At 41.1% G+C, this 24,376-nt stretch overlaps 1 protein-coding gene across 16 annotated transcripts in view; it reads right to left on the minus strand.

Moving 5' to 3' along the window:
• The window catches only part of Fggy (FGGY carbohydrate kinase domain containing), a 363,434-nt gene that overhangs the window by 312,245 nt on the left and 26,813 nt on the right, over window positions 1–24,376 (minus strand). For 14 of the 16 annotated variants that reach the window (XR_013110578.1, XM_034503690.2, XM_034503689.2 and 11 more), the window contains 3 exons: window positions 23,352–23,566; window positions 13,643–13,754; window positions 10,785–10,936 (listed from right to left, as the gene is read on the minus strand). Coding sequence is in view for 15 of the 16 variants with exons in the window: in XM_034503690.2 (XP_034359581.1) it covers window positions 10,785–10,936; window positions 13,643–13,754; window positions 23,352–23,555 (468 nt within the window). In the remaining variant the exon portion in view is untranslated. Of the gene's footprint in view, window positions 1–10,784; window positions 10,937–13,642; window positions 13,755–23,351; window positions 23,567–23,863; window positions 24,000–24,376 lie in introns of those variants that run through there. The other 2 variants (XM_076934647.1, XM_076934643.1) reach the window with 1 other exon arrangement.

The raw sequence follows: 24,376 nt of genomic DNA on the forward strand, positions 1-24,376 counted from the left end.
CAGGTAGTATGGTGGAGCCCTGACTTAGGAATCTCTCTAATGATCTTGGAATGCATACCTTTGGGGGACTTTAGAGTCAGAAGGCATGGACCACTGAGACGACAAATCCCAGAAGCCATTCTGAAAAGGCTCTGTTAGAGGCACTGCTGCTGCAAGCAATCAAGAGTTTGCTATGTCCACTCTGACACCCAATATGCCAGTGACTCCATTTCCTAAATAGGAACCTCAGGGCCTCAAGCACATGAGCTGCCTAGGTCAAGCAGACAATGGGAAGAATTGGAGAGAAATCCTGGCCATGAACCCGAGCCCCACCTCCTATAACCACCATGCAGCTGCTGCTTCCAAGAGCTGGGGAGGTGCTTGATAAATATATCTCTACTGTGATCCACTCTCTTTCAGGTCCTTGGGCATACCTCTGGCCCACAGACAAGGCCAGACCACATAGCTGCATACCAAGACTACTGTAAGAGGCATTTCTCTGATAGTCCCTGCCTCTCTCCACACCTCTCTGGAGTTCACAAAATACCAATGCTGAAGGACTCCAGAGGTCAAATGCATCAGCTGCTCTCAAATGCCAAAAACATGGTGCTAGTCCATAGGCAAAAATTTTCACTTATCAGTGGTTAGGTAAAAATTAAAGTAACAATAGTAAAATAAAATTATCTTATTAATAACATTATAAACATTATGAATTCTATAAATAATTATTTGAAGAGAGACTATATCTCTTCATTTCTTTAATGAGTAATGGGTAAGTTTCAGTACACTTCAACACATCATTACTAGAGGAAAACTATATCCATCACAGAGTTCAGACCCCTTAGCAACGCTATAATAATAAACAGGTAGTACAGTGGAGCCCTGACTTAGGAAACTCTCTAATGATCTTGGAATGCATACCTTTGGGGGACTTTAGAGTCAGAAGACCTGGACCGCTGAGACGACAAATGCCAGAAGCCACTTTAAAGTGACCCTATTGCATGGTGTGGATATGGACTCAACAGTGCTTCCCACTGAGATCAGACTTCCCTCCACAGGCCCCACCCAATGTATTGCCCCTTCAGGCTGCAAGGTACATTAGACATCATAGGAGTCCCTGATCTTGCTTGCAATTCAAGTAGCAAAGTAGCCACAGCTCATTGCTCAGAGACAAGCGTGCTGTGAGATCATAGCTGCAGAATTTTTTCAGGGCCCTGGAACCAAGAAGGAGCAAAGACTAATTGATCTATTCATTCATTGTTTCTATTTACATAATATTTGGGCAAAGTGTAAAGGAGAAGAGACAAGGTTTCTAAGAGGTTCCTATATTGTCCTGGGTACATAAAAGAATTTCTGGGCTGGAATTTATAGAGCAGAAGGAAACTTAAGACCATACTCTCAAGGTTAATTCTCTAAATATTAAGTCGAATTTTGGATCTAAATTTTGAAAACTTAATACCTTTTTGCTTTATAGTTTGTATTTACCTTGAAATTTTAGGTCAGACAGAAGTGTTACAGGGGATCCAAATTGTTCAAACAATAAGAACTAACTCTTAAAACATTTTTCAGTCTTTCTGTTGGATGATAAAATATACAACTCAGACAGAACCTACTTAGCATAAGTCAAATATATAAATTTGGGAAGGAGCTCAGGTTTATGGTTTCCATGTTGGATGTTTCTTCAATGCCAGTTTACAGCAGACACCTCAGGGTAATACTACAAAATACAAGACTTAAATGCTGAAGTATCTGGTCCTGGTGCACAGAGGTGCGGTACAAGCATCGTAGAGAAAGACTTTTAGATTAGCACATGAGTTTTAGGGTTACCTGGAGACAAATAGGAAGGAGAGTGGTCATTTATTTCTAAAGTACAAGAGCACAGCAGAGTGGCCCAGGACCCAAACCTCCTCCTCAGAACCTGAATCAACTTCACTTGAAAGATTAGCCCATGAGTGTGGTAACAGGCTTGCAGCCAAGGCCTGGGCCCAGGTGGAAAGGGTCCATAACCCTATGATACTCATCTGCCATAACGGAAAAGAGAAAATAAAGTTAACTTGAGCTTGCAGCAGATCTTTACTTTGGAATGGATATGCCCAGCAATAAAAAAAATGGTATAATTCATAATTGAATTCCCTCACTCATACTTCATGAATGTAAGTACTTACTGAGCTATTACCTGGAGCTACTCAGCAGAGCTCTAGATACTAAGCAGCCCACCGATAAATCAGATAAGGTGAAGTGTAATTGTTAGGAGAGTAGGGATAACACAAAGGATGCCACACAGGACATAGAGCAGGGCACCAGTCAACACTAAATGGAGAAGGCCAGGGATGGCTCCCAGGAGAAGGGAAATCTGAGTCTTAGGCAAATAGTATGCATTCAATTGAAGTGAAATTATTATAGGTTTTTCAAAAAGGGGGGTGGAACTTAAGCAAAGACCCAGAGGTCTGAGAGAATCTGGCATGGACTCACAGCCAGTGACCAAAGAATTCACAATCTGGAAAGGCTTTCCATTGTGTTCAGCATCTGTTATATGAAAAGTAATGATGGAGTCCTTAAACATGCTCCCACAGCCTAAATCTCAATGCAAATGCCTGGTGGGGAGTGTTGAAAAGAAAATGATTAAGCAGTCTGGGTGGGGCCTGCTGTGTCAGGAGGGATGCCAGCCCTTTAACATGACAAGCACGTCTTAGACCTGCCATTCTCCAGCATGGTTGTGTGGGCCTGGGACTGGGAGCATCTTTCTTTTTCCAGATTTGAAGAAAATCTATATTTTTATGAGAGTTTCTTAGTTCTGAAGTATTGGAAATACTCAAAATTGTTCTTTCCCAAGTATATTGTGAGTCAAACAAAACTTGTCTGGAGCCTGATTCAGTCTTGTGGCAACAAGAGAGACAAATGAGTGATCTTAAGAGAAAGCAGTAAGGGATAAAGGTTGGAGCCTAGGAACTGTGGACAGGCTGAGCCTAGTAAGACTCTCCCAGCAGCTCATGCCTTTCAAGGGTGTCACGGAAGCTTTGTGAGCCTCGGTTTCCTTGACTGTACAATGAGATGAGAACACTGTTACTGAGGAGCTTACATGAAACTGCTCAGTGATATTTAGGAAAATAGATCCAAGAAGAAAAAAAATTCCCTGTAGAGTAAGTGATAAGTGTCATCAACTGGAAAGTCTGGCTGTGTCTGCAAGGCTACTTTTTCTTGGGGGAATTACCAAGAAGCAAAGAATAAAACTGCTCTTAGCATAGCCAACGACTCCAGCAAGGACAGTGCTCCACTAGTGACAGCTTCTTTCTCTACAACTAGTCCATTTTCTGTATGAATACTTTCTCCAAAGAGATGTATTTAGGAACCTGCAATCCAATATTTAATGTTTTCTCTTTATTAATACAGAGTAAACCGTGTTGTCATACATATGTTTACTGTCTACCAAGCACAGTATTGTGCCAGGATGATTATTTTAAGTCATAAAACAGATTGTGTCACATTCATGGTTAAAACCTATCACCATATCCTACTGCTCTTAGAATAAAGTCTAAACTTCAGGACTCTGAGGTTATGGATGCTCTGGCCTGCCTAGTGCCTAGCTCAGACAGCCCACCCTTGTTAACCTCCTTGGCAGATTTCATGAGGTGAATTTTTTCCTGCCAGGAATCCAATGCCCTTTCCTAAAAAATAAGGAAATTTTTCTCATCATTCTGGCCCAATGAAACCAACCAAAAAAGTCTAAGTTGGCGACACCAAATCCTCCACGGCATTCTCCAGAAAACAAAACCAGTGTGTGTGTGTGTGTGTGTGTGTGTGTGTGTGTGTGTGTGTGTTTTTCCTTGTCTATTTTCCACCACTCTAAACTAGATCTCCAGAAGCTATCTAGGTCCTTCACTTCTCTTATTTACCTGGGGATCCCCTAATCTTATCACAATGTCTGTCACACAGGGACCCTCACTAAAGTTAAAATAATAACATGAGCCCACCACTAACTAACTGCTCACAGTTTAGAGCCTCTGAATTCTGCCACCCAAAGTCTTTCCTTGAGCATGTGCCTGACCAAAAAAAAAAAAACAAAAAACAAAAAAACAATAGAAGGAACAGAGTAAAATGACGATGAGCCATATTCTGAATAAAAAATGTCAAAGGTCCAACCCCAACCTGATCATTTACTAGCTGAAGGACTTCGTGAAAACTACAACTCTCTGTACTTATTTCCTGACACATAAAAGATAATATTTACTTCATACGGTGGTTGTAAGGATTAGATGAATTATCAGGAGTGCAAATGCTTGAAAGTGCTAGATACGGAGTATCTCACTAACATTCTATAGTCACTAACCACTATCCCCAAATACTTTCTGCTTCCATTCTCTGAATTTGGTTGACCTGTATATTTCCCTTTGATCAGGCTAATTTCTTGACAGCATGGCCTGCTTTTTGATGTATACATGGGTTGATGGGGGTACCTACAGAATATGGCTAGGGAACAAAACCATGGCGTGAGGCAAAACTGTTGGTGTGAGTTTCCTTACCGGTCAAAGAACATAGATCATTTAACTCTTCTGAGCTTCACCTTCCTCATCTGTAAAATGAAATGAATAGAAGGTACCCCCACAAGAGTGCTGTGATGGTAATAAAGTGATCTTTGGAAATAAAGTATTCGTAGCTCTGGGGCTGGAGTTACTGGCAGAGTTTAGGGAAATCAGGGCGGAGATTCTCACTGATTACCAGCCTTGGCCTCCTGGTTGGCTGTCGTGGTGCAGATGTCACACACAGCAGATGATCACACCGTGACTGGACTAATTCCTCCTTCCTACTTCCTGATTGTCTCTGACAGCCTCACATGCTTTCCTTAACTACTAAGCAGGAAGCACACCTCTCATAAAGCATTCACTACTCACAAAAGCCAGCCCATGAGGGAAGACATTCTAGTGTTTAGAATCACTCAATCACAGACAACATGTAGCTGAAATGCCCATCACAGGAGAAAAAAATTACAAACACAATGGCACTACTATGATACTACTATGTAAAAATCTACCACACAAACCACTTTCCAAACATCCCACTAAATTTTCCAAGGTCAGCATCATCATAGTCCGGTGCTCTGAGGCATCAAGAAATTTGTTTAGCTTTTCCAGGGTCCCACAATTGGTTAGATGTGGGAAAAAGATTTAAACATATTATGTCTGGCTTCAAATCTCGGACACTTTTTGTTGTCAATGCTGTAGAACTCTTCTGTGTTTCTTAAGTTCCTCAATATCTGTATTAGCTCTGGTACCCAAACAGGACAGGGGAGAACTGAATTATCAAGTCCTTCCTATCTAATAAGAGGCTTGCCAGCTCTTGCTGGTGCCTTTCCTGGTCTGATTATTCCATTCTTCTTGATGATGTAACTATCTTTATCTTAAGGTTTATTCTAACATGAAACTTTATGAAAGATAAAAATGTATTTATTTCTTGAAATGCCATCTTACTTGTTCTCTCTCTTTAAGTGTCACAATTGTAGATTTTCTTTCTTAGGGTAACTTACAATTTCACAATTAGGAATTGAATGACCATTTCACAGAGGTCACCCAAGGCCATCAGAAAACACAGATATTTACATTATGATTCATAACAATAGCAAAATTACAGTTATGAAATAGTAACAAATATAATTTTATGGTTGGGGGTCACCACAATATGAAGAACTGTATTAAAGGGTTGCAGCATTAGAAAGGTTGAGGACCACTGAACTAGAGTTTAGTGAGATCTTTGTTATGCCCAGTATGAGTTTCTTTCTAACATTTTCTACTGTAATATACTCAACTGATACTTCCTTCAGACAAAAGGAATTATCAGCCTACCACTCCACACCCCAATACCCAGGAACCTCTCTGACCTCTACATGAGCCAGGAAAGGTGCATGAGAACCAACGAGGTCTAATTAGGTCCCAAGTTGGGACCTGCACTCATTTCTCAATGTTCCCTGCAGCAATCAGAAGCATGGGGAATGGACAGAGGTGGGAGGACTGAATTTGTTTTCTTCTTTGGGGACAATGGCAGGAAGAGGAAGTGACTGAAAAGTCTGACTGCAGTCTCTCCAGGTGTCTTAGAAAGGCCCAGCTACTCAGGCCTCATTAACACAGAACTGTCAGAATCCACAGCAGTATCAGCTCTTACCTGTCCTGACCTTCTGTAGTCTGGATCTTGTATCCCTACAGTATTTCCTGTTAATAAACATAGGCAACTCCAGCTGCTCCAGGATGGCAGAACTTAATTTACAGTTAGCTTTCATTAAGATAAAAGTCTGAATCATTGAAGCCAAATGGAAAAATCTCAGCTGTTGAGACTTATAAAAAATTCAAATGGCACTTTTACTTTGATCGGACAATTATTATGGAGATGCACCTCAACCTAAATCATGCAAATCTTAAATGTAAGGGACATGATTACAAAACTAGATTACAGTGAGTTTGTCCATGAGCTACATCTGTCCCAGCACATCCCTTTTGACTACTGGGATGTCTGAACTCCAAACTCAGCCTGCCTCCCTGGGACATGGGAACCCAGGCTAAGGACAAGGAACACAGAAATGGCCACATTATGAAAGAGTGGTCAGCTCCCATCAGCCTCACTGTCCTGTATTATCCCTAAAGCTTCTGGGATTCATTGTCTCTTTATCCTGCAGTGTCTAACTCTGCTATCATTAGTTCTCATCTGGAACACCTTATCAAGTCACTGATATTATTCTAAACCTATGTGTTGAACCCGCTAGCTAAGAGTTATGGGCACACTAGTGAACAAATGATTGGATTTGATCTCCATTCACCTGTAGATTACAATGGTCAGAGGATGCAAACAAAATAGGAAACCATCATGAGAACTGACCTAACAGCATGTGAATTACACTAGTAAGACTGTATATGGGAAAAGCCTTCTGGTTTGAGGGAAAGGCTTTTGAAGGAAGCACAGGAACAATGGAGAACTAGTCACAAGGGAGAGTCAGCCTCACAGAAAATACTGTTCTAGGCAAAGAAAGAACACCTCAAGACAAATGGGGTCAGCAAATGTTTTCTTTCCAGGTCGAGAAGAATATATTTTGTTTTGCAGGCTGTTCAGGTATAACAAAACAGTTGCCCCCAATAATACAATGAGTGGCCATGGCTGTGTTCCAGCAAAGGTTTAGTCACAGCCACAAATCTTCACTTAATTTTCACATGTCACCAAGTATTCTTTTGATTCTTTCTGAATATCTGAACATGTGAAACACTTTCCTAGACCTCAAGTACCCCAGTACCATCTCACACTGGCAGGCATAGGGCAAGAGAGTAAGACCTGCCATCCCCTACCCTGTGTTGGGGACCTCTGACTGGATCCCTGTGTATAAAGTAAAGTGAGTAAGGACAGAAATGGCATCACATACTATCTTCTACGCCAGGATGCATGTGGTATTTTTATCCTAGATGCAAAGCCACTAAGGCTTCCATGGTGAGTAAGCTCGAGCTCTTACGCACACATCTCCTTGCCCTATTCAATCCACACATACCTGCCAAAATTATCTAAGACATTCCTTTTCCTACTTCATAACCATCAACCAGACTGCATCACCAAGTTAAACTCACAACAAGCTACTTACCTAATCTCTTCCCCAATTACATTCACTAAGGGACTATTTCTTGCTTGGGACTTATATTCCATATCAAAACTGTATAATAGGATATATCTAGGAAATCTTTCCCATTTTAACTACTAGACAAAGCCTCCACTTGTACCCTGAGACTCATGCTAAACTGTCTGCCTCCAGAAAGAGAACTTTTTCTCCCAGAGCATTTGACATGTGCCTACATCACTGTTCTTGGCCTGTCTTCATCCAATGGCTCCTTTTCAATCCACCTGACTCCCCTACACTTTACTTACGCTGCTCATGTAGGCTTATTGTCCCTATTTTTTTTCTGGTGTCTCTCTGGCACTTGCTGATTTACAACAAGAACTCAGCGAGGTCTTAGAAATAAGGAATAGCACAAGAACAGAGAAATGATCTAGTGAAATGATCAGTGGGTAAAGCCATTTGCTGCCAAACCTAACCACCCAGCATGGATCCTTGGGACTCACATGGAACAAGGCAAGACCTAACTTCTAAAAATTATCTTCTGACCTCCATACATGTCTGTGGATGGTGTGTCCACACACAAATATACAAATAAAATAAAAAGTAGTAATGTTATTTAATGTGTAGAAAAATGGTAGCTTACTGAACTTAAGCGCACAGACTCACATTTTTATCTGAATATATACCTGAACAGCTCTACTGAAGCTACCTAACATCCCTGTATCTCCCATTAAGGAATCAAAAGGAAGGCACCCTTTCCTGATTGCCCACAAGTGAATGATTTTCTTTATGGTACAAGAGCCAAGAATAAAATTGAGAGAGGCTTTATAAATCCTCAGGCCAGCAGCTTCTATATCACCCATTAACCCTTTAGAAATGCTCCAGTTCTGAGTCCCTGCCCCAGGGCAGCTGGAACAGAACGTGGAGTCTAAAAAATCCCGTGACTCAGTAACACATTGAAGTTTCAGAAGCACTATAAAAAGACCTTCAAGAAGTTGGTTTTAGAAGTTCCATTAATTCTGAGTGTCATCACGTTAGCACCAAAGGGATGTTCAGTAAGAATTCTTATGCATGCTGACAGAGAAAACAGAGAGAGAAAACAAAACCCCTTGTCAATCTTAGGCTCGTTCTCAGATACATGAACAAGCAGAAAAGCAGTGTTTTGATCTTTACTCAAAAATTTTCAAAGGAAACTGTTTTTAAGAATAATACACAGACATTTATGGCAGTAAGTGCCTATAATTACAAGTTACTCAAGAGTCTCAGGGAAAAGGATCACTTGTCTACCCATGTGGTCAGGGCTGTGGTGTGCTATGCCAACCTAGGGTCCACACTAAGTTCAGTATCAGCATGGTGACCCCCTAATCCTAGGAACTATTAGATTGCTGAGGAAATATGAACAGCCAACAGGGAACATGTAAAAAATAAATACCTAGATGGTCTTATGAAGTTACAAATAATACCATCTTGTCTGGAATTTATTTTCTGTTGATCTCAAGTACATGGTGGTAAAGCTGCAGATCTCTGGACAACTATCAGATTCAGATAAATGCAGGAGCATCTTCCCAGTGCTCTGATATGTCTGATATGAACTCAACACTGCTCTTCTTCTATATGCCCTCAAAAGGAAACACACTCAAACCATTCCCTATCTTGCAGTTAAGGTTAGGTAACTTTAAAGAACACACTATCACCCTTGTTCCTGGCCCCATCCCGACTGGTCTACTTCATAAAGCATTTTTAGTACCTGATGGAATGAGCTGGAATTTGGAGCATGGTAACAGGTTTTAAATCCTGGATGTGCCAGGTGTTTTGTCAAATCAGATGCCCTCTCTGTCCCATGATGACTGCAGGCAGAACTTGTTAGGATTAAGCTAATTGGTGCTCATGAAGCCCAGAGTGAGTGGTAGTGTACAGCAGTTCTGTATTCTGATGTAACTCTCTCACTGCATATAAGAAAAAAGAAGGGAGCCTGGGATAAAAAGGACTTTTCCCAACACGTACAATTGTTGAGGCCAGAGACAGAATCTTAAAATCCTTGACTACTGAGAGACAATTTTCAAAGTCAGCAACCACAGAGGGCATTCTTTAAATTGAAAAGGCAGATAGCAAACCAGGCCTACTTCAGTAAATGTGGCCCTCCGGCTGCCTCACTGCCTACTTCATGGTCACAAGGCTGGAGCACCTTCACACATTCCCTTGTTCTACCCACCTCCATATACAATCTTGGTAACTGATGACTGATACCATCTGAAACCCTACAGACAGTAATGAATCACTCCAACGATGGCTCATTTGATGGATTCTCTATGCAGCAGACCACCTAGGGGTTTTAAGTCTCTGAGGTTCCCAGAGGAGGTGAACCTCCTCACCCATCCATCTCTGGTGGGAGCCATTAAGCTGACATCACCATTTTCCACACTTCATAAAGGAGTGCTAACATCTGGAAATGGAAACCACCTGACAGAGCTTTGACCGAGATCACCATATCACTCAGAGCAGGGAACCCAGGGGCAGGTAAAATGAGAAAGAGGTATCTTGAATGTCAACGAAGGCTAGAGATGAATAATTCGGAGGTAAAAATGTGTAGACAAAGAAGGGACTGGTCAGAAGCACTGGACTTAAATCCCAGCCCTGCCACTTTCTAATTGGGATGGCAATTAACCTCTGAACTCTGAAGTAGAGCACAGTATATTAAAAGAATTGGTTTTGGAGTCAAGTGATCTCAGGTTCAACTCCTGGCTTCTCTGCATGCTTATTGTGTCACTTGTGGTGATGCGGTTCCTCTTAATGACCTTAAGTTTTCTAATCTACAAAACAGAGACACTGTGCTATAAGAAAGGAAACAAATACTTGGGCAAGATCATGCATGCCTGGAATCCTGGCACTGAATCCTCGTCAGAAATTGGAGGTAGGAATTTGAGGGAAAATAGGGCTACAAAAGAAAAGAAAAACAAAAACAACAACAACACAAAAACTCTGTCTCAAAACCACCTACAGCACAGGGTGATAAGTGATAAGGTTTAAGGAGATGCTATATACAACGCCTGCCTGACATCTGTGTGTGAAAAAGAATGATCAACTATAACCTAAACAAGAAGATGGGCTCAGCCCCTTCAGACTGGGGGAAACCGATTTGACAGGGCATTCTTAGTCCACCACCCTTGGTCAAGGAACCTTTCTTCTACCGTAGAAATGCCCTTCCCTCACCCCACACACTCACCTCCTTCAGCCACAGAAGCTTTGGGGCCTGCATCTCCACAGACATCACACCACCCACATACTGAAGGACTCTGTGCTTGGTCTCATTGATCCTGTGGACCTGGTTAACAGCCCGATGGTCCAGCCACATAATAACATTTCGAGAGGAATCCCCTAGAAAACATGAGAGAAACATACAACTAGGCATGTTGTCTTCTCTTTCTAGTTCAAGAGAGCAATGATGTATTCACAGGCAAAGCACTCCACAACTTCTACTGTAAATTCATGTGTCAAGACTGAACAAAGTGGACACAGGGGAGATGACTCAGTGAGTAAAGGCACTCAACACCAGCATGACAACCTGAGCTTGACCCCCAAAACCCACATTCCATATAGCAGGAGAAAACCAACTCCTCCAAGATGTCTTCTGACCTCCACACACACTTGTGTACCACAAATGTCTGTGTGTGTGCACACATGTACATATAAATAAGTAAATGTAGAATGAATTTAATTTAAAATGAAAATACATGACAAGGCTGTGAGGCCTCTACTCCCAAGTGTCCTCACCTGTGATTGTGATTCCAACAGTGTCTCCTTTGATCACAACTCCAGGGTTAAAAGTCATTGACATCCACAAACCCATATTCAGAGACAAATACACACACAAAAATTTTTAATTCAATATTAAAAGTAATTCATTTATATTACATTCTTTCACAACTTCTTTCCTTAATTTCTCAGCCCTCTTGTTGACAAAAGGGCCTATGAGAGACAGGGCTAAGGTGACACCTTGTCTTAGTAGTTGACACCTTTACATATGAACAAATATTTTGACAGAGTATAATTTCACAGCTACACAAGAGCATTTTCATCGTATTTATAATTTTCCCAGTCAACTGAATTAAAATGAGCTCAGTCGAGGGTATTTTTCTCATTCTGTTGGTTGGTTTGGTGAAGTGGCAAGCACATCAGTTCTGTGTGGGAGTGCTTGCTCAAGTTGCAGGGGGAGATATAGTCTACTAATTTAGCTCCTTGGCATCCACATCTGTACTATGGAGATACCAATGCCTTACCTGAGAGTACAGAGAAACTAACAGAAATATGTCATATGTTAACTGGGAAACAATTCAAAGTGAGGCACACATACCTAGTTTCTAGCTTCTAGCTGGTTCAGGAGGAAATCATAAGAAGCAATTGAAAGCCAGTACAAAATGGAGTCCTTAACCCTCATGTCCTGACCCTTTTTAATATACCACCAGGGTAGCTAGCTGTTCCTTCCTATCCTCCTGGCTTCTGACATGAATTCATGACAGAATGCACTGGTGGATGGGACTTTGGTTTGTTTGTTTGCTTGCTTGCTTTTTACCATCTCTGGTGTCTCTTGTTCAACTTTGCTTTCTGTCGCTGTGATAAACACCATGACAAAAAGCAACCTGGGGAAGGACATGATTTGTTTAGCTAACATGTCCTGATCACAGTCAATCACTGAGGTAAGTCAGGCAAGAACTCAAAAAGGAGCAGCGGCAGGAAGCATGGAGTTTTGGTGCTCACTAGCCAGCTCTCCATGGCTTGCCCCACTACCTTTCTCATATCTTCCAATTCTCGAGCCCAGGGGTGGTATTGACCAAAGTGAACTGTGCCCTCCCACATCAACCAACAATCAGAAAAATGCTACAAAGATATATCTACAGGCCAATCTGATGGTGTCATTGCCTCAGCTGAGGTACGCTTTTCCAAAGTGACTCTACATTCTGTCAAGTTGACAAAACTAACAAGTATACATCCTAGGGTTCAATGTGGAGAAAGCAGCATGCCTACAGTATTATCAGAATGATACCACTGGAACCCAGTCATGATATGTGCCAGCCATTCTCATATATTAATTTAATAGTGAAATAACTATAGAACTATGTATCTTGCTAATAACATGTCTTTAATGTGTTTAAGTATCACCTAAAACACATTCGTCTCATTTAATCTGCAAAACAACCCTCCACTGTGAGGAATTATGTCAGCTGAATGCACTTGAACAGATATATTTTAATATTTTAGGTATAGTATAGTCATTTCACTTCACAGAGTTGCCACGGGGTTCTGCTTTTAATAGAGTGCCTTTAACAAGTCTACCCACAATCCAAAGCAGGATGGTGAGCAGAGAGATGCACATGTAAGCAGTTTAAGAAGTAACTGTGGTCTTCCCCTGCAAACGTCACTTCTGATATTTGAACTGTCCATTCACCTGTACCCAGACATCTTTCACAGCCAGAAATAGTATGGAAACTAAGATTGATATAAAGCCTGTGATGATTCGTGTTAATTATCAATTTAACAAAATTCAGAATCATCTGGGAGATGGGCCTTTGTGCTTGCCAGTGAGAGATTTTCTTAACTGCGTTAATTAATGTGAAAAGATCCACCCAGAATGTAGGCAGGACCATCTCAAGGGAGAGCCCTGAAGTGAATGGGAGAGAGGACAAAGGGGGCCCAGTGGCATGTGTACACACACTTGCACTTTTCTTCTGGTTGCAAAAATAAAGTGATCAGCTGGTTCAAGTTCCTGTGGCCATTACTTCCCTGCCACCATGTAATGTGGAGCTGTGAGCTAAGGTAAACTCTTCCTTCCTTCAATGACTTCTGTGTATTTCATCGTCAAAACAAAATAAACATAAAGTGCAACCTCAAGCCAAGTGCATACACATTTTGAGAGATAAATCTCAAGAATGGCACCTTTTGAGAAGATGTCCAGTTGATACCCGGGAAGAATTAAAAAGAAAGTATGTGTGTTAGTAGACCAGACAATATGGACTCCTTGAAATCTAGTATTCTTAGCATTTAAAGTTTGAAATGTGAGACTGGAGAGGAAGGGCAAGCGCCTACCTTCATGGTTTACCGGTAAAGGATGAAACTGCTTATCCAAGACAACCAGAGAACACGTAGCATCAAAACCAAGGCCTCGGATTCGGTGGACATCAATCCCTTGAACAACTTCCTGTTTTAAAAGCAAGCAAACAAAACCATAAATGACAACACAAGCTCTTAAACCTTGTAGACAAGTCGCCACTACACGGAAATGAATGCAAACATTTTTAACTCGCCTAACACGTGTCATAGAAGAGTTCAGCATTGCTATTTAACTTAAGACAATCCTTTATCACGTAATGCTGTGCGTCCAAAAGCCAGAGTCAGGTTTCACCCATGGAACTCCACAGCTGTGATCTTAAACTAAATGTGCTGACAGGGAAATTACTCCTGAAACAAGTCAAACGTCCCAAGTTCTCATCATGGAAAGCTTTCTAGCTGGGGCTAGACAGGTGGCTCAAGAGTTAAGAGCACTTGCTGCTCACTGGGTTCAATTCCCAGCACCCACATGGTGGCTCATAATCACCTGTAAATCCAGGCTTAGGGGATCTGACTCACTCTGCAGGCACCAGGCATGTACATGGTACACAAAGATACCATGGGAAAAGAACCCATACATAAAAGTTTTTAAAATACTTTTGTAGAAACCTCAGACTGGGATTCAAGACGTAACTCAGTGATAGAGTGCCTGCATCAAATGCACTATGCTCTAAGTTCAATTCCCAATACTGGAAAATAAAAAAAGACGTTTTATAATGAAACAAACTGAAACCTATGATCCATGGTGTCATAAAAATGTCTGAGATTTTTAAAACATCTTTGAAAAAAACCTGTTAATATCACTAAAATACTAAAAGATCGTATAAATTACTAAGAAAAAGACAAGCCATCTAACTGGAAAAAATATGAAACTAAGGTCAACATGTATAAAGCTCTCCAGTTGTACTAAAATCAATCAATGCAAATAAAATAGCAAATTTTGCTTCTTACATTAGGGAAATGTTAAAGGTGGCTCCACCCTCTTGGAGGATCTATGAAGACATAATAGTTAATTGAATTCATTCAGTCACAAAAAAAGGAAGAGAAGAAGGAGGAAGAAAAAAGAAAGCAGCTATAGAAAAGTAGAAAGTGAGTAGCTGGAGAGAGGAAGGGGATCCACAGGGGTAAGAGGGGGATAAAGGAGGGTGATGGGGTAATGTGACCAAAACATATTACATACTTGCATGAAAATGTCACAGTAAAACCATTACTGTCCAAAATTAATATAAGCCAATAAAAATGTTAAAAGAAACTTAGAATTAACCCTTTTTAAACATTATTATAGCAATATAATTACTGAGCACAAATTTTTGGAAAGTAATTTGACAGTACTATTATATTTAGAATTACTAGCTCAGCAATATCGCTTTCGGAAACATATCTTAGAAAATCATGGCCGCAGGTAAACAAAGTCATATATAAGATGGCTACTTAACTATATGGTTAACGATATATTTCAAAACCCAATAAATTATTTTTTATCAAATAAACTATGCTGTATTTCTACAATAGAATACTATACAAAACTAAAAGGAAACATAAAGAAGTAATTTCTCTGCAGAGTGGTATGACAAGGACAGCAAATCTTCCTAGCAAAATAAAATATAATATTGGATAAAATCATCAATCATAACCATTTGACAACTATGGAAATTAGTCAAAGCTACACAATAAATTGAGAAGCATTGTTTTGAAAAATGAAATTTATACTTAAAAAATAGAAAATAAAAAATTAATTCCAAGTCTAAGTGGCTTCTCTGGGGAAATTTATAAAACAATTAAGAAGGAACCCTTACCAATGTCAGACATTTAGAACAGAGCAAAAAGGAGAGCCTGTCCACCAAACCCTTCATGGTCAGCACTGCCTTTACATCAGTAAGGAAGACGTTAATAGGGTAAAACTACAGAAGAGTATTCACCATAAATGCAGGCATAAAAATTGCAAAATACTAGCAAACCAAATCTTACAGCACATAAAACTGGCATTATATATCATTACCATGTATAATCACCCCAGAACTTGCAAGGGTGACTTATTAATCATTAATTAATGTAAGACATATATTAACAGAATATAGCACCAACTTGCAATTATAATTTGAAAATACTCAAAAGTCTCTAAAACAGAGAAGATGAATAAAAAATAAATACAGAATGAAATTTATACAGACAAGAACAAAACGTCAGGAAAACTCAGAGCTAACATCATACCTAATGGTTAGAAAGATAGTTCCACTTAGCACTCTACTCAATCTGTCTTAGAATTCGGGGACCGTGAAATAAGGCAGGAAAAATAAATTAAAGACATACAAATTACAAAAAGACTAAAGGTATTTCTTTACAAATGATATGATTTCACATGATGAAATTGCTTTTTTTAAAAATGTTTTTAAAAAGTTCTATGAGGGCTTAGAGAGATGGGTAAAGAGCAATTACTGCTTTTGTAGAGGACCTGAGTTCAGGTCTCACCTAAATTGCTTCCAACTGTAGCTCCAAGAAGATGCCCTGCCTTCCAAAGGCACATACATTCTTGTGTATATATCCTCCCTCTAAACACACACACACATACTCCAGATCAAAAAGAAAAACTTTTAAAATCTACTAGAACTAATAAGCAAATCTAATAGGACCACAAGACTGAAGGTTAATGAATAAAAATCAATTGCATTTTTTTACATAGTAGAAAGTAACACATCAAAAATTAAAAACATAATCCCATTCATAGCAACATAAAAACTATTCAAAAACAGATCAAGGTTGAAGGTCTGATTTATATCAACAGAGAGAGAGAGAAAGAGAGAGAGAGATAGAGAGAGAGAGAGAGAGAGAGAGAGAGAGAGAGAGAGAGAGAGCATCAGTCAGTAACATCACTGCTGGGGCATGCTGTCCTTGGCTATGACTTGGCTATTATAGTCATGGAATCACATCAGTGTTGATTCCTATACAAGATGGAGCCTATCAGGATGCTCATGGTATCCCACCCATTCCTGAGGACCTGGCAGTTGGTTGCTGCCAGGAGATAAGGAATAACTTTTCAAAGAATGAATGCTGGTTGGTTGCTCATTCTCATTTCCAGGAGGTGGCCCTATACTCATGTGAATGTACACAGCATTAACTGAACTTGGTGGATTATGAAGAGGAGGGGAGATGAATGAAGAGGAAGAAGAAGGGAAGAGAAAAAAGTGAGGTGGAGGAAGAGAAAGAGGGGATGGGGAGGAGGAGAAGGGTGGAGAAGGGAGGAAGAAGGGGAAAAGGAGAAAGTGGTAAAGGGGGGAGAAGAAAGAATGGGAGAAGAGGAAAGAGAGGATGAGGGAGGAAGAAGAGGAGGAGAAGCAAGAGAAAGAAGATGAGGGAGAAGAGAAGAGGAAGAAAAAAGGAGGAAGGCAGATGAGAAGGAAGGAGACGAGGAGAAAGATAAGGATAGAAAGAAGAATGGGAGGAAGAAGAGGAAGAAGAAGAGAAGGGGAAGAGGAGGAAGGGAAGAGGGGGAAGACAAGAGGGGAAGAAGAAAGAGAAAGAATGGGATGAAGAAGATGAAGAAATTAATTCAGATCTCCATGCTTGTACAGAAAGCATTTAATCTATGAGCCATTTCCCCAATTTCCTGAATTTGGTTATGAATTCATCTTAAAATGCAGAACTCTGCCCTGTTGAGACTATTCAACTTACAATCTAGCATCTTGTTTGTTAATATTTAATATACACTGCAAAAGAGCTACAAACAATTATTATAGATTTGCAACAAAGGCAGTATTCTAATTTTGAAGCAATACTAGCAACATATACTCAAATGCTGCCATATCTGAAGCATCTACTGTGCCATGTGCTTTACTTACTTCCTTGAATTTAATACTTACAAAGTACACTAAAAGAAAGACAATATATTATACATTTGTGATTACATGGGATATCTATCAGTGAACAATCCACCCATAAAATCCTCTAGTTAAGACACTGTCTCTTTCTGAACCTGAGGTTTGTCATTTGGGCTAGGGGATGCCACTGTCTTTCTCCCCAAAATTCAAGGAAATTGGTGACTCTGTTGGCTACTCGGCCCGGAGTGACTGGGTTCATCCATGTTTCAGAGCCTACAGTTAGTCAAAAGAGGAAGTTTGAGAAAATATGTGTGACTCAATGAAAGCCCAGAGCAGGCAGCATGGTATATAGTATCCAAAAGCCACCTCTTGGTTTGAACTTGACCACTTCTGCACTAATCTCAGTCTTTTTGAATCTTGGTTTCCTGGAAGTAAGGAAAACCCAAAGGAAACAACTGTAGGCTTTGGGGGCTTGAAGTACTGCAGAATCAGAGCACCTCTGTGTAAAGGCGGAGATCCTACTCAACACTACATTAACCATGTCTATTTAAGATGTTTATGCCCAAAGGACAGCATGTTCTCTGCTATATGGACACCAATTCAAATGATTGGCAAAGAGGAAGCAACAGAAAACTTCAGACTCAAATACTTGTGAGGATTTATGGGTATACCTTTCTAAGTCCAAAGATAATGGTTTCTTGATTTATTTCATGAGTACCCTCTGAGGCTTACAAAGCTCCAGATTCAAATCACAGCTTTTCAATGATGAAAATTTCCATGTCTCCAGTTCTACAAGGGGCCATTCTCAGGAATTTTTTTTTAAATGGCACTATGTACTAAGTCTGACTTAGATGGCTAGTGTTTAGGACATGCCTTAAAAGCATGCCTCTCCACACCAAGGGACGCCCCCTCCTAGCCTGTCTCAGAGAGATGCTTTCATGGTCACATTACCGAAAGGCCTCTGGGACTTGGCCATGCACTCATATTTATAGTCTTGTTTGTGGGAGCAGAAAGTGCAATAAACTCACTCCAGCAACCCGGCAGAAAGAGATTTCTCTTGCTAGCGACAAATCACATCATTCTTCTAAAGAATTTCCAGGAATGGAGTTTGCTGCAGCCTCATTTGGGAAATTGATTTATGTCTAACAACTGTCAACTTGCAGGTCTGATGTAGCAAACAAGAATTTTGGGAAGGGATTGTGTATCCTCGTTTTTACTATAGCTTCAATCCTGCATGTGATTTAAATCAGCAAGCTCTGCTATATTGGGTGTGGCTATGGCATTCCAAAGAAAACACACACACACACACGAAGTAGAATATGTAGGTCTAGTTTTATATTCAGCTCCTGGGAGCATTATGAACAGAATCCAGCTCACAACAGATGTCCATGAGACTGGCATTAAACTCTTTTGAATATAGGTTTGAATGTCTTTGTCAGTTTTTGGTCCTTAGAAAACACAATCAAGCCCTTTTACATGAGAGTGTGTTCATGCAGATATTAGGGAAACAATGGAGAGCAAAATACTTTTCTTTAATGCTCACTCTTTAGGAAATTACATTTTGGCATAGGTAAACCGCCAATGAGTCAAGTAAACGATATAGTGCAGTTATAATATACCCAGAGTTGATTGGTCAAGAGGGTCAGGCATGATAGAGAAGGGGGAGGTAGTTTTCCAAACAGGGAACCTTGAGGAAGGACTTTCAAGCATAAGCAAATGACCATGTATAAATCTGGTAAATGTTCTTAGTGGGGATGCAGCCAGGGTGGAAGGCTCTGGGCCAGGAACAGCAAGGAAAAGAGTACAACTTTTATAGGGAGCAGTATGTTCAAGGCCCGAGACAGGATTTTCTAACACCTCCTGCAGTGACCAGTGAAAGAAAAATATCCCGTCCTAGGATTTCCTAGTGTACCGATGTACAGTGATGTTCCCTAACGATAAGCATGGAAATGAAAGTCAGACATTTTCATTTATAACAGAGATCCTAATGTTCTTCTACTAGCTGGAGTTTTGAGGTCCCCTCTGTCTCCTCCACCACCACCAAGTCTCCTGGAATCTTCCTTCCAGAAGCCTCTCACCTCGTCTCCATTTTTCTCTGTGCAAAATTCTAATCCTGGTACACCCAAAGGTAAAAAGATGTTCTAGGCAGAGGATAGCCTCTCTTTCCAAGTGGTTCTATGTTTAAGCAAAGGACAGTGAATGGCAGCTGGAACAGAAAGCCAAGAACACATCAGTAATGACCTTGGGAAGAGCTAAAATGTACACAGCCATGAAGGCCATGTTACAAATTCTAGGTTCTATCCAGAAAGAATCCTGGTGCTACTAAGGGTTGGAAGCAAAAGAGTAACAGTAGTTTAAACACAGAAACCATCACTACCATGAGAAATGTAGCACAGATGCTAAGACCTGTATTTAGCTCTGAAAATGATGTGGGCAGTAGGTGTTGGAAACAGAGAATACAGAGACTTCTGCCATCTAAGCCCGGGCTGTCACTACCTGGGAACACTGGAAATGCCATTCAACTATCTGGCCCACAGTTTATTTTTCTACCTGTCAAATGGAAACAACAACGCTGCCTCTATTTATCATGTTATCATAATTAAAACATGAAGGTGTTTTGCAAACTATATCAGTTCTATGAATATAAGATGTTAATATTACTGTCCATACAGCAAGTACCAACGTAGAGCAAAATCCCAGTTTATTAGCTTCATATGTTCATGGGGTTTTATTCTCATGCAGATTAAGCTAGCTCACCTTTAGGCCAGAAAACTAATGATGTTTCTTTACATATGTTTCAGTGTTAGACAAACAGTACAGCATATAGTCTATGCTCCATAAATATTTTCAAACTAAATAAAATAACAGTTTCCTAGGGCTAAGGAAATAACTCCATTGGTAAAGTGCTTGCCTTACAAGCAGGAGAATTCAAGTTTGATTCCTAGTGCCAGGAAAAACAGCTGGCTTGATGCTTTCAATCCTAAAGCTGGGAGGTAGAGATCAGAGCATCACTGGGACTCAATGGCCAGCCAACATAGCCTACTAGCTGAGCTCAGTCCCCAGGGAGAGGCCTGTCTCACAAAGGAGGTGGATGACTCCTAAGAAATGATATCCCAGGTTGTCTTCCAGCACACTCACACACACACACACACATACATGCATATATACTCATACACATACACCTGAACACACACCCATGCACACTTGCACATATACCCATGCATACCTGTACACATATGCATACACATGCATACCTGCATACAAATGTGTTCCCCATATGGACATGCACATCATATGCATAAATGCACATACACAAACAAAAATAAGGACATTTAACAAATGACCACTGGGTATATCATGATTCTTTCAACTTATCTTATTTTTCCCAGAAGAAATCTAAAAACTTGTGATGTCTCCTTAGAATGACACAGATTTGTAGGCCTGAAAAGTACACTTTAAGAACAGGGACTGTATGTGTCTCCTAGGACTCCCATGTTTCCAGAGAATGTTTTAGGTGTGCTGGACACTGGCCTAACAAAGGCATACCAATTTGAAGGGCCCACATTTTTCCATGAGCAACAGCCAGGTGAAGGCACTACCATGCAGTGCTTAGCCAACAAGGTGAGTTCCTGACCCCACACAGCAACAACCTATAACTCCTCTGACTACAAGCAGCAGTCACGGGGAACGGATGAGGCTGGAGAGAGAGGCCCAAGGCCCTCGAGACCTGCTTCAAAGACTTCCTTTTTCTTCATGGTAAGATTGTTATAAGGACCAAATGATGTGACAGGCACACAGTATTGAGCACAGCATCTAGAACATGGAACACAGAACCAAGGAATGTGAGCTGCTGACATCATCATTGTCTTGTCACCACTACTGTTACTGTTGTTGTTATTAATTCAACTAAAAAAAAAATCATCTCTCAGGAGAGAAAAAGGAAAAAGAAAGTTCACAATTGCTCTCAAGGTCTCTGCTTTCTGGAGCCACTGACAAAGCAAAGATAAGCCAGGGTAGAATGAACACCAGCCCTTGTCCTAGACCAATGCTTTTTAAGTCTTTTGAGGAAGGATCCCTGACCAGAGGGACGGGTGAACAACTGCAGAGGCAGTAGCATCCCCTCGCACTTGCACTTCTACCCTTTTGTCTCAGAAATCCACTCCGTAGCTCTGCTCATCTTGTTATCATCCCCACCACCACAACAAGGATTGCTTAACCCCTGACACAGCTGGGACTTTTTATATACTTTAATCATCACAACGATCTTATCAAGCTGGGGACTCTCATTAATCTTCTTTTATTGAGAAGGAAACAGGGCAAGAAATGGTAATGAGTCCAAGATCACAAATTAAACATTGCTAGAACAGGGACTCCCACCCCAGAAGTTCAAGTGCAGAATGCATACTTAGTGTGTCAAAAAGTTCTTCTTACAGCAACTCCTCACGTGAGGCTGTAAGCAGACAGGACACACTCCATACACAATGTGTGAGACATGGCCTAAGGCCCATGGGCCTTCGGTAGCTCTTCTGCAGTGAAAGGCATGGCTGAGCGAGCACTAATGCCCTGCACTTCTGTGGCTATCAGGGATGACTCAAATGATGAGCTGACCACCACTGGGAGATGATTAAAAGTCTGCCATTAAACCAAGCTGTGCTGGAGTAGATGTGTTTTAAGGGAGCTCTTCATCAGGGAACTATATTTTCTTCTTGACAATTTCCTTAATGGCAAGCGTGTTAGAAGAACAAAAGAGACCCAGGGGCAAAGAGCAGAAGATTTTCATAGAGGCAGAGACTGGGAGCAGGGAGAGGAGAGGAAAATTAAACAGGCAGAAGAGAAAATGACCCCTCTTTTATTTCTGCAGAGTGCCTGAGTAGCCAAAGCCACCTCTCTGTGGTTTTCTCTGGGGCACTAACAGCTGCTCAGAGCTCATCAAAGTTTAACCAGACCAATCAATACAGAAAAAAATGGGTGACTGTCCAGCTGAAAATTACCAAGTACCTCATGAATATTTAAGGACCTCAACTAGAAACAGGGAGAAGAAACAGAACTCAGGATTTCATTTTTTTTTTCCTCCTTTGGGGGTGGGAAAGGAGAGAAAAGAATGACTGTTCTTAATGATCATCAAAATATAAAGTCATACTAACATCACAGACTTCAGATATAAACTATTCACAGCCAGCATCACTTCCTTCCTTAAGACAGCAAGCCCAGGCTTATCACAGACCACTCAAGATAAGCATGTATGGGACTCATATGAAGATGCTTTCTTAGAGCATGCCACGGTTTTCTGCCCTTCGTTGTTTCTCTTACCCACAATGCAGTGCCCCTTGTGTGTCCCACTGGGAGGACACAGAGCTCACTGTTAATAGGAATCAGACATTTAGGTTATTACCCTGCTGTTCCCTGTCACTAACTACTGCCTGATTTGGGGTAAACTGACCAGCACTCCCCTTTCCATCTCTTCCTGGACCAAAATAAACTAGGAGGCAGCAGTAGTACTAGCTGTAAGGCTAGTTCCACCAAGTTCCAAGGTCCCACCACAGAGTGTGCTAACACATTTCCATACAATAGAGACACACCGAGTGCTGCCATGACTCTTCCTTCCTCATTTCCACATCTCAGGCTTCCACATCCTCTGCCCTGTCTTCACTGTCACCATGCCCTCAGTGTCAGCTCTAGCTCTATGTACTGGCTGCAGCACATTACAGCTGTCTGTCACTCCCAGTAAGGTTTGCTTCTGAAAGGCAAAGCCTACACCACCCAGTCCATGCCTCCAGTTACCCTAATGTGGTGTGCAGACCAAGTATACACATATGAAACTGCTGAGCAGGTGGAGCATGCACAAGGAAGAGATGCCACAGTTTGGCTCTTACCTTTGTGACAAGGCAACAAGCTGTCCAGATGTCCTCTGAGGATTGCTCATGGTGGTTGAACTGGGGCTCCCACTTCTTAATTGGCTGTTCTGCGAAAGCCCAAAGGACCCCTCTCTGGTCCACTAGAGCTGCACGGACACTACCTGTTCCCACATCGATGCCCACATAGTAATGACCTGGTTCATGGTCTCCGCCAGACATCATGGTCCCTCTACCTGTGGTGGACAAGTGCAAAAGCCATGTGAAGACAAGCAGACTTGCTAGCCAGCCAAGAAGTTCAATCTTCAAAGCAGACAGAAAAAGGAATCCAACTACCTAACTGGGGGCTGTGCATTATTTATTTATCCTATCAAAGGTTTTATAGGCACTGAGCAAGGTGGTTAGAGAACAAGCACATTAACACACACTATTCCCACTCCTGGATGGGCGTCAGAAATTGAGCACCTGATTACATAGTGACTTAAGAAAAGACAATGAGAGGGCAGTGGAAAACATAAGAGATGGATGTTTACTCTGGAAATTTGAATCCACAAGATGACAGCCGTGGAACTAAAAGAAGCATCATTTCCCAGCCAGTCATGCAGCAAATCAGCCTTATAGGTATCCTGTGCTAAGCACTGTATGTAGCCATGCGCTCTCCACTCCTCCCTATGAGTGGAGACAAGCACATGGGAGTGAGTCTCTGTAATGGTGCTGAGCCAGGGGAATGTTTAAAAGGCAAATAGCTTTTTGTTTCACACTAAGTCCATCATAACAGTGACACCGAATTACACTGACAGGAAAACCAACATCTGGAAACAGAAGGTGTTCCCCATGCTTCACTGGAGCAGCTGGGCCTGAACTCCCCACCTGTGTAACCCTGAGCTTCTGGCTCCCTCCCTTTTTCTGCAGAGGCTTGACATAACAATTTTAAGAAGAAACACTTATACCACAGCCATCATGAGCTAACTGGGAATTAGGAGAAGACCCAGGAGAAGCAAGATCAAGAGTGTGTTAAATGATCTATTTTCCTGACCGACCCCTGA

This window comes from Arvicanthis niloticus, chromosome 5 (assembly GCF_011762505.2).
Source record: "Arvicanthis niloticus isolate mArvNil1 chromosome 5, mArvNil1.pat.X, whole genome shotgun sequence".
Taxonomy (NCBI): domain Eukaryota; kingdom Metazoa; phylum Chordata; class Mammalia; order Rodentia; family Muridae; genus Arvicanthis; species Arvicanthis niloticus.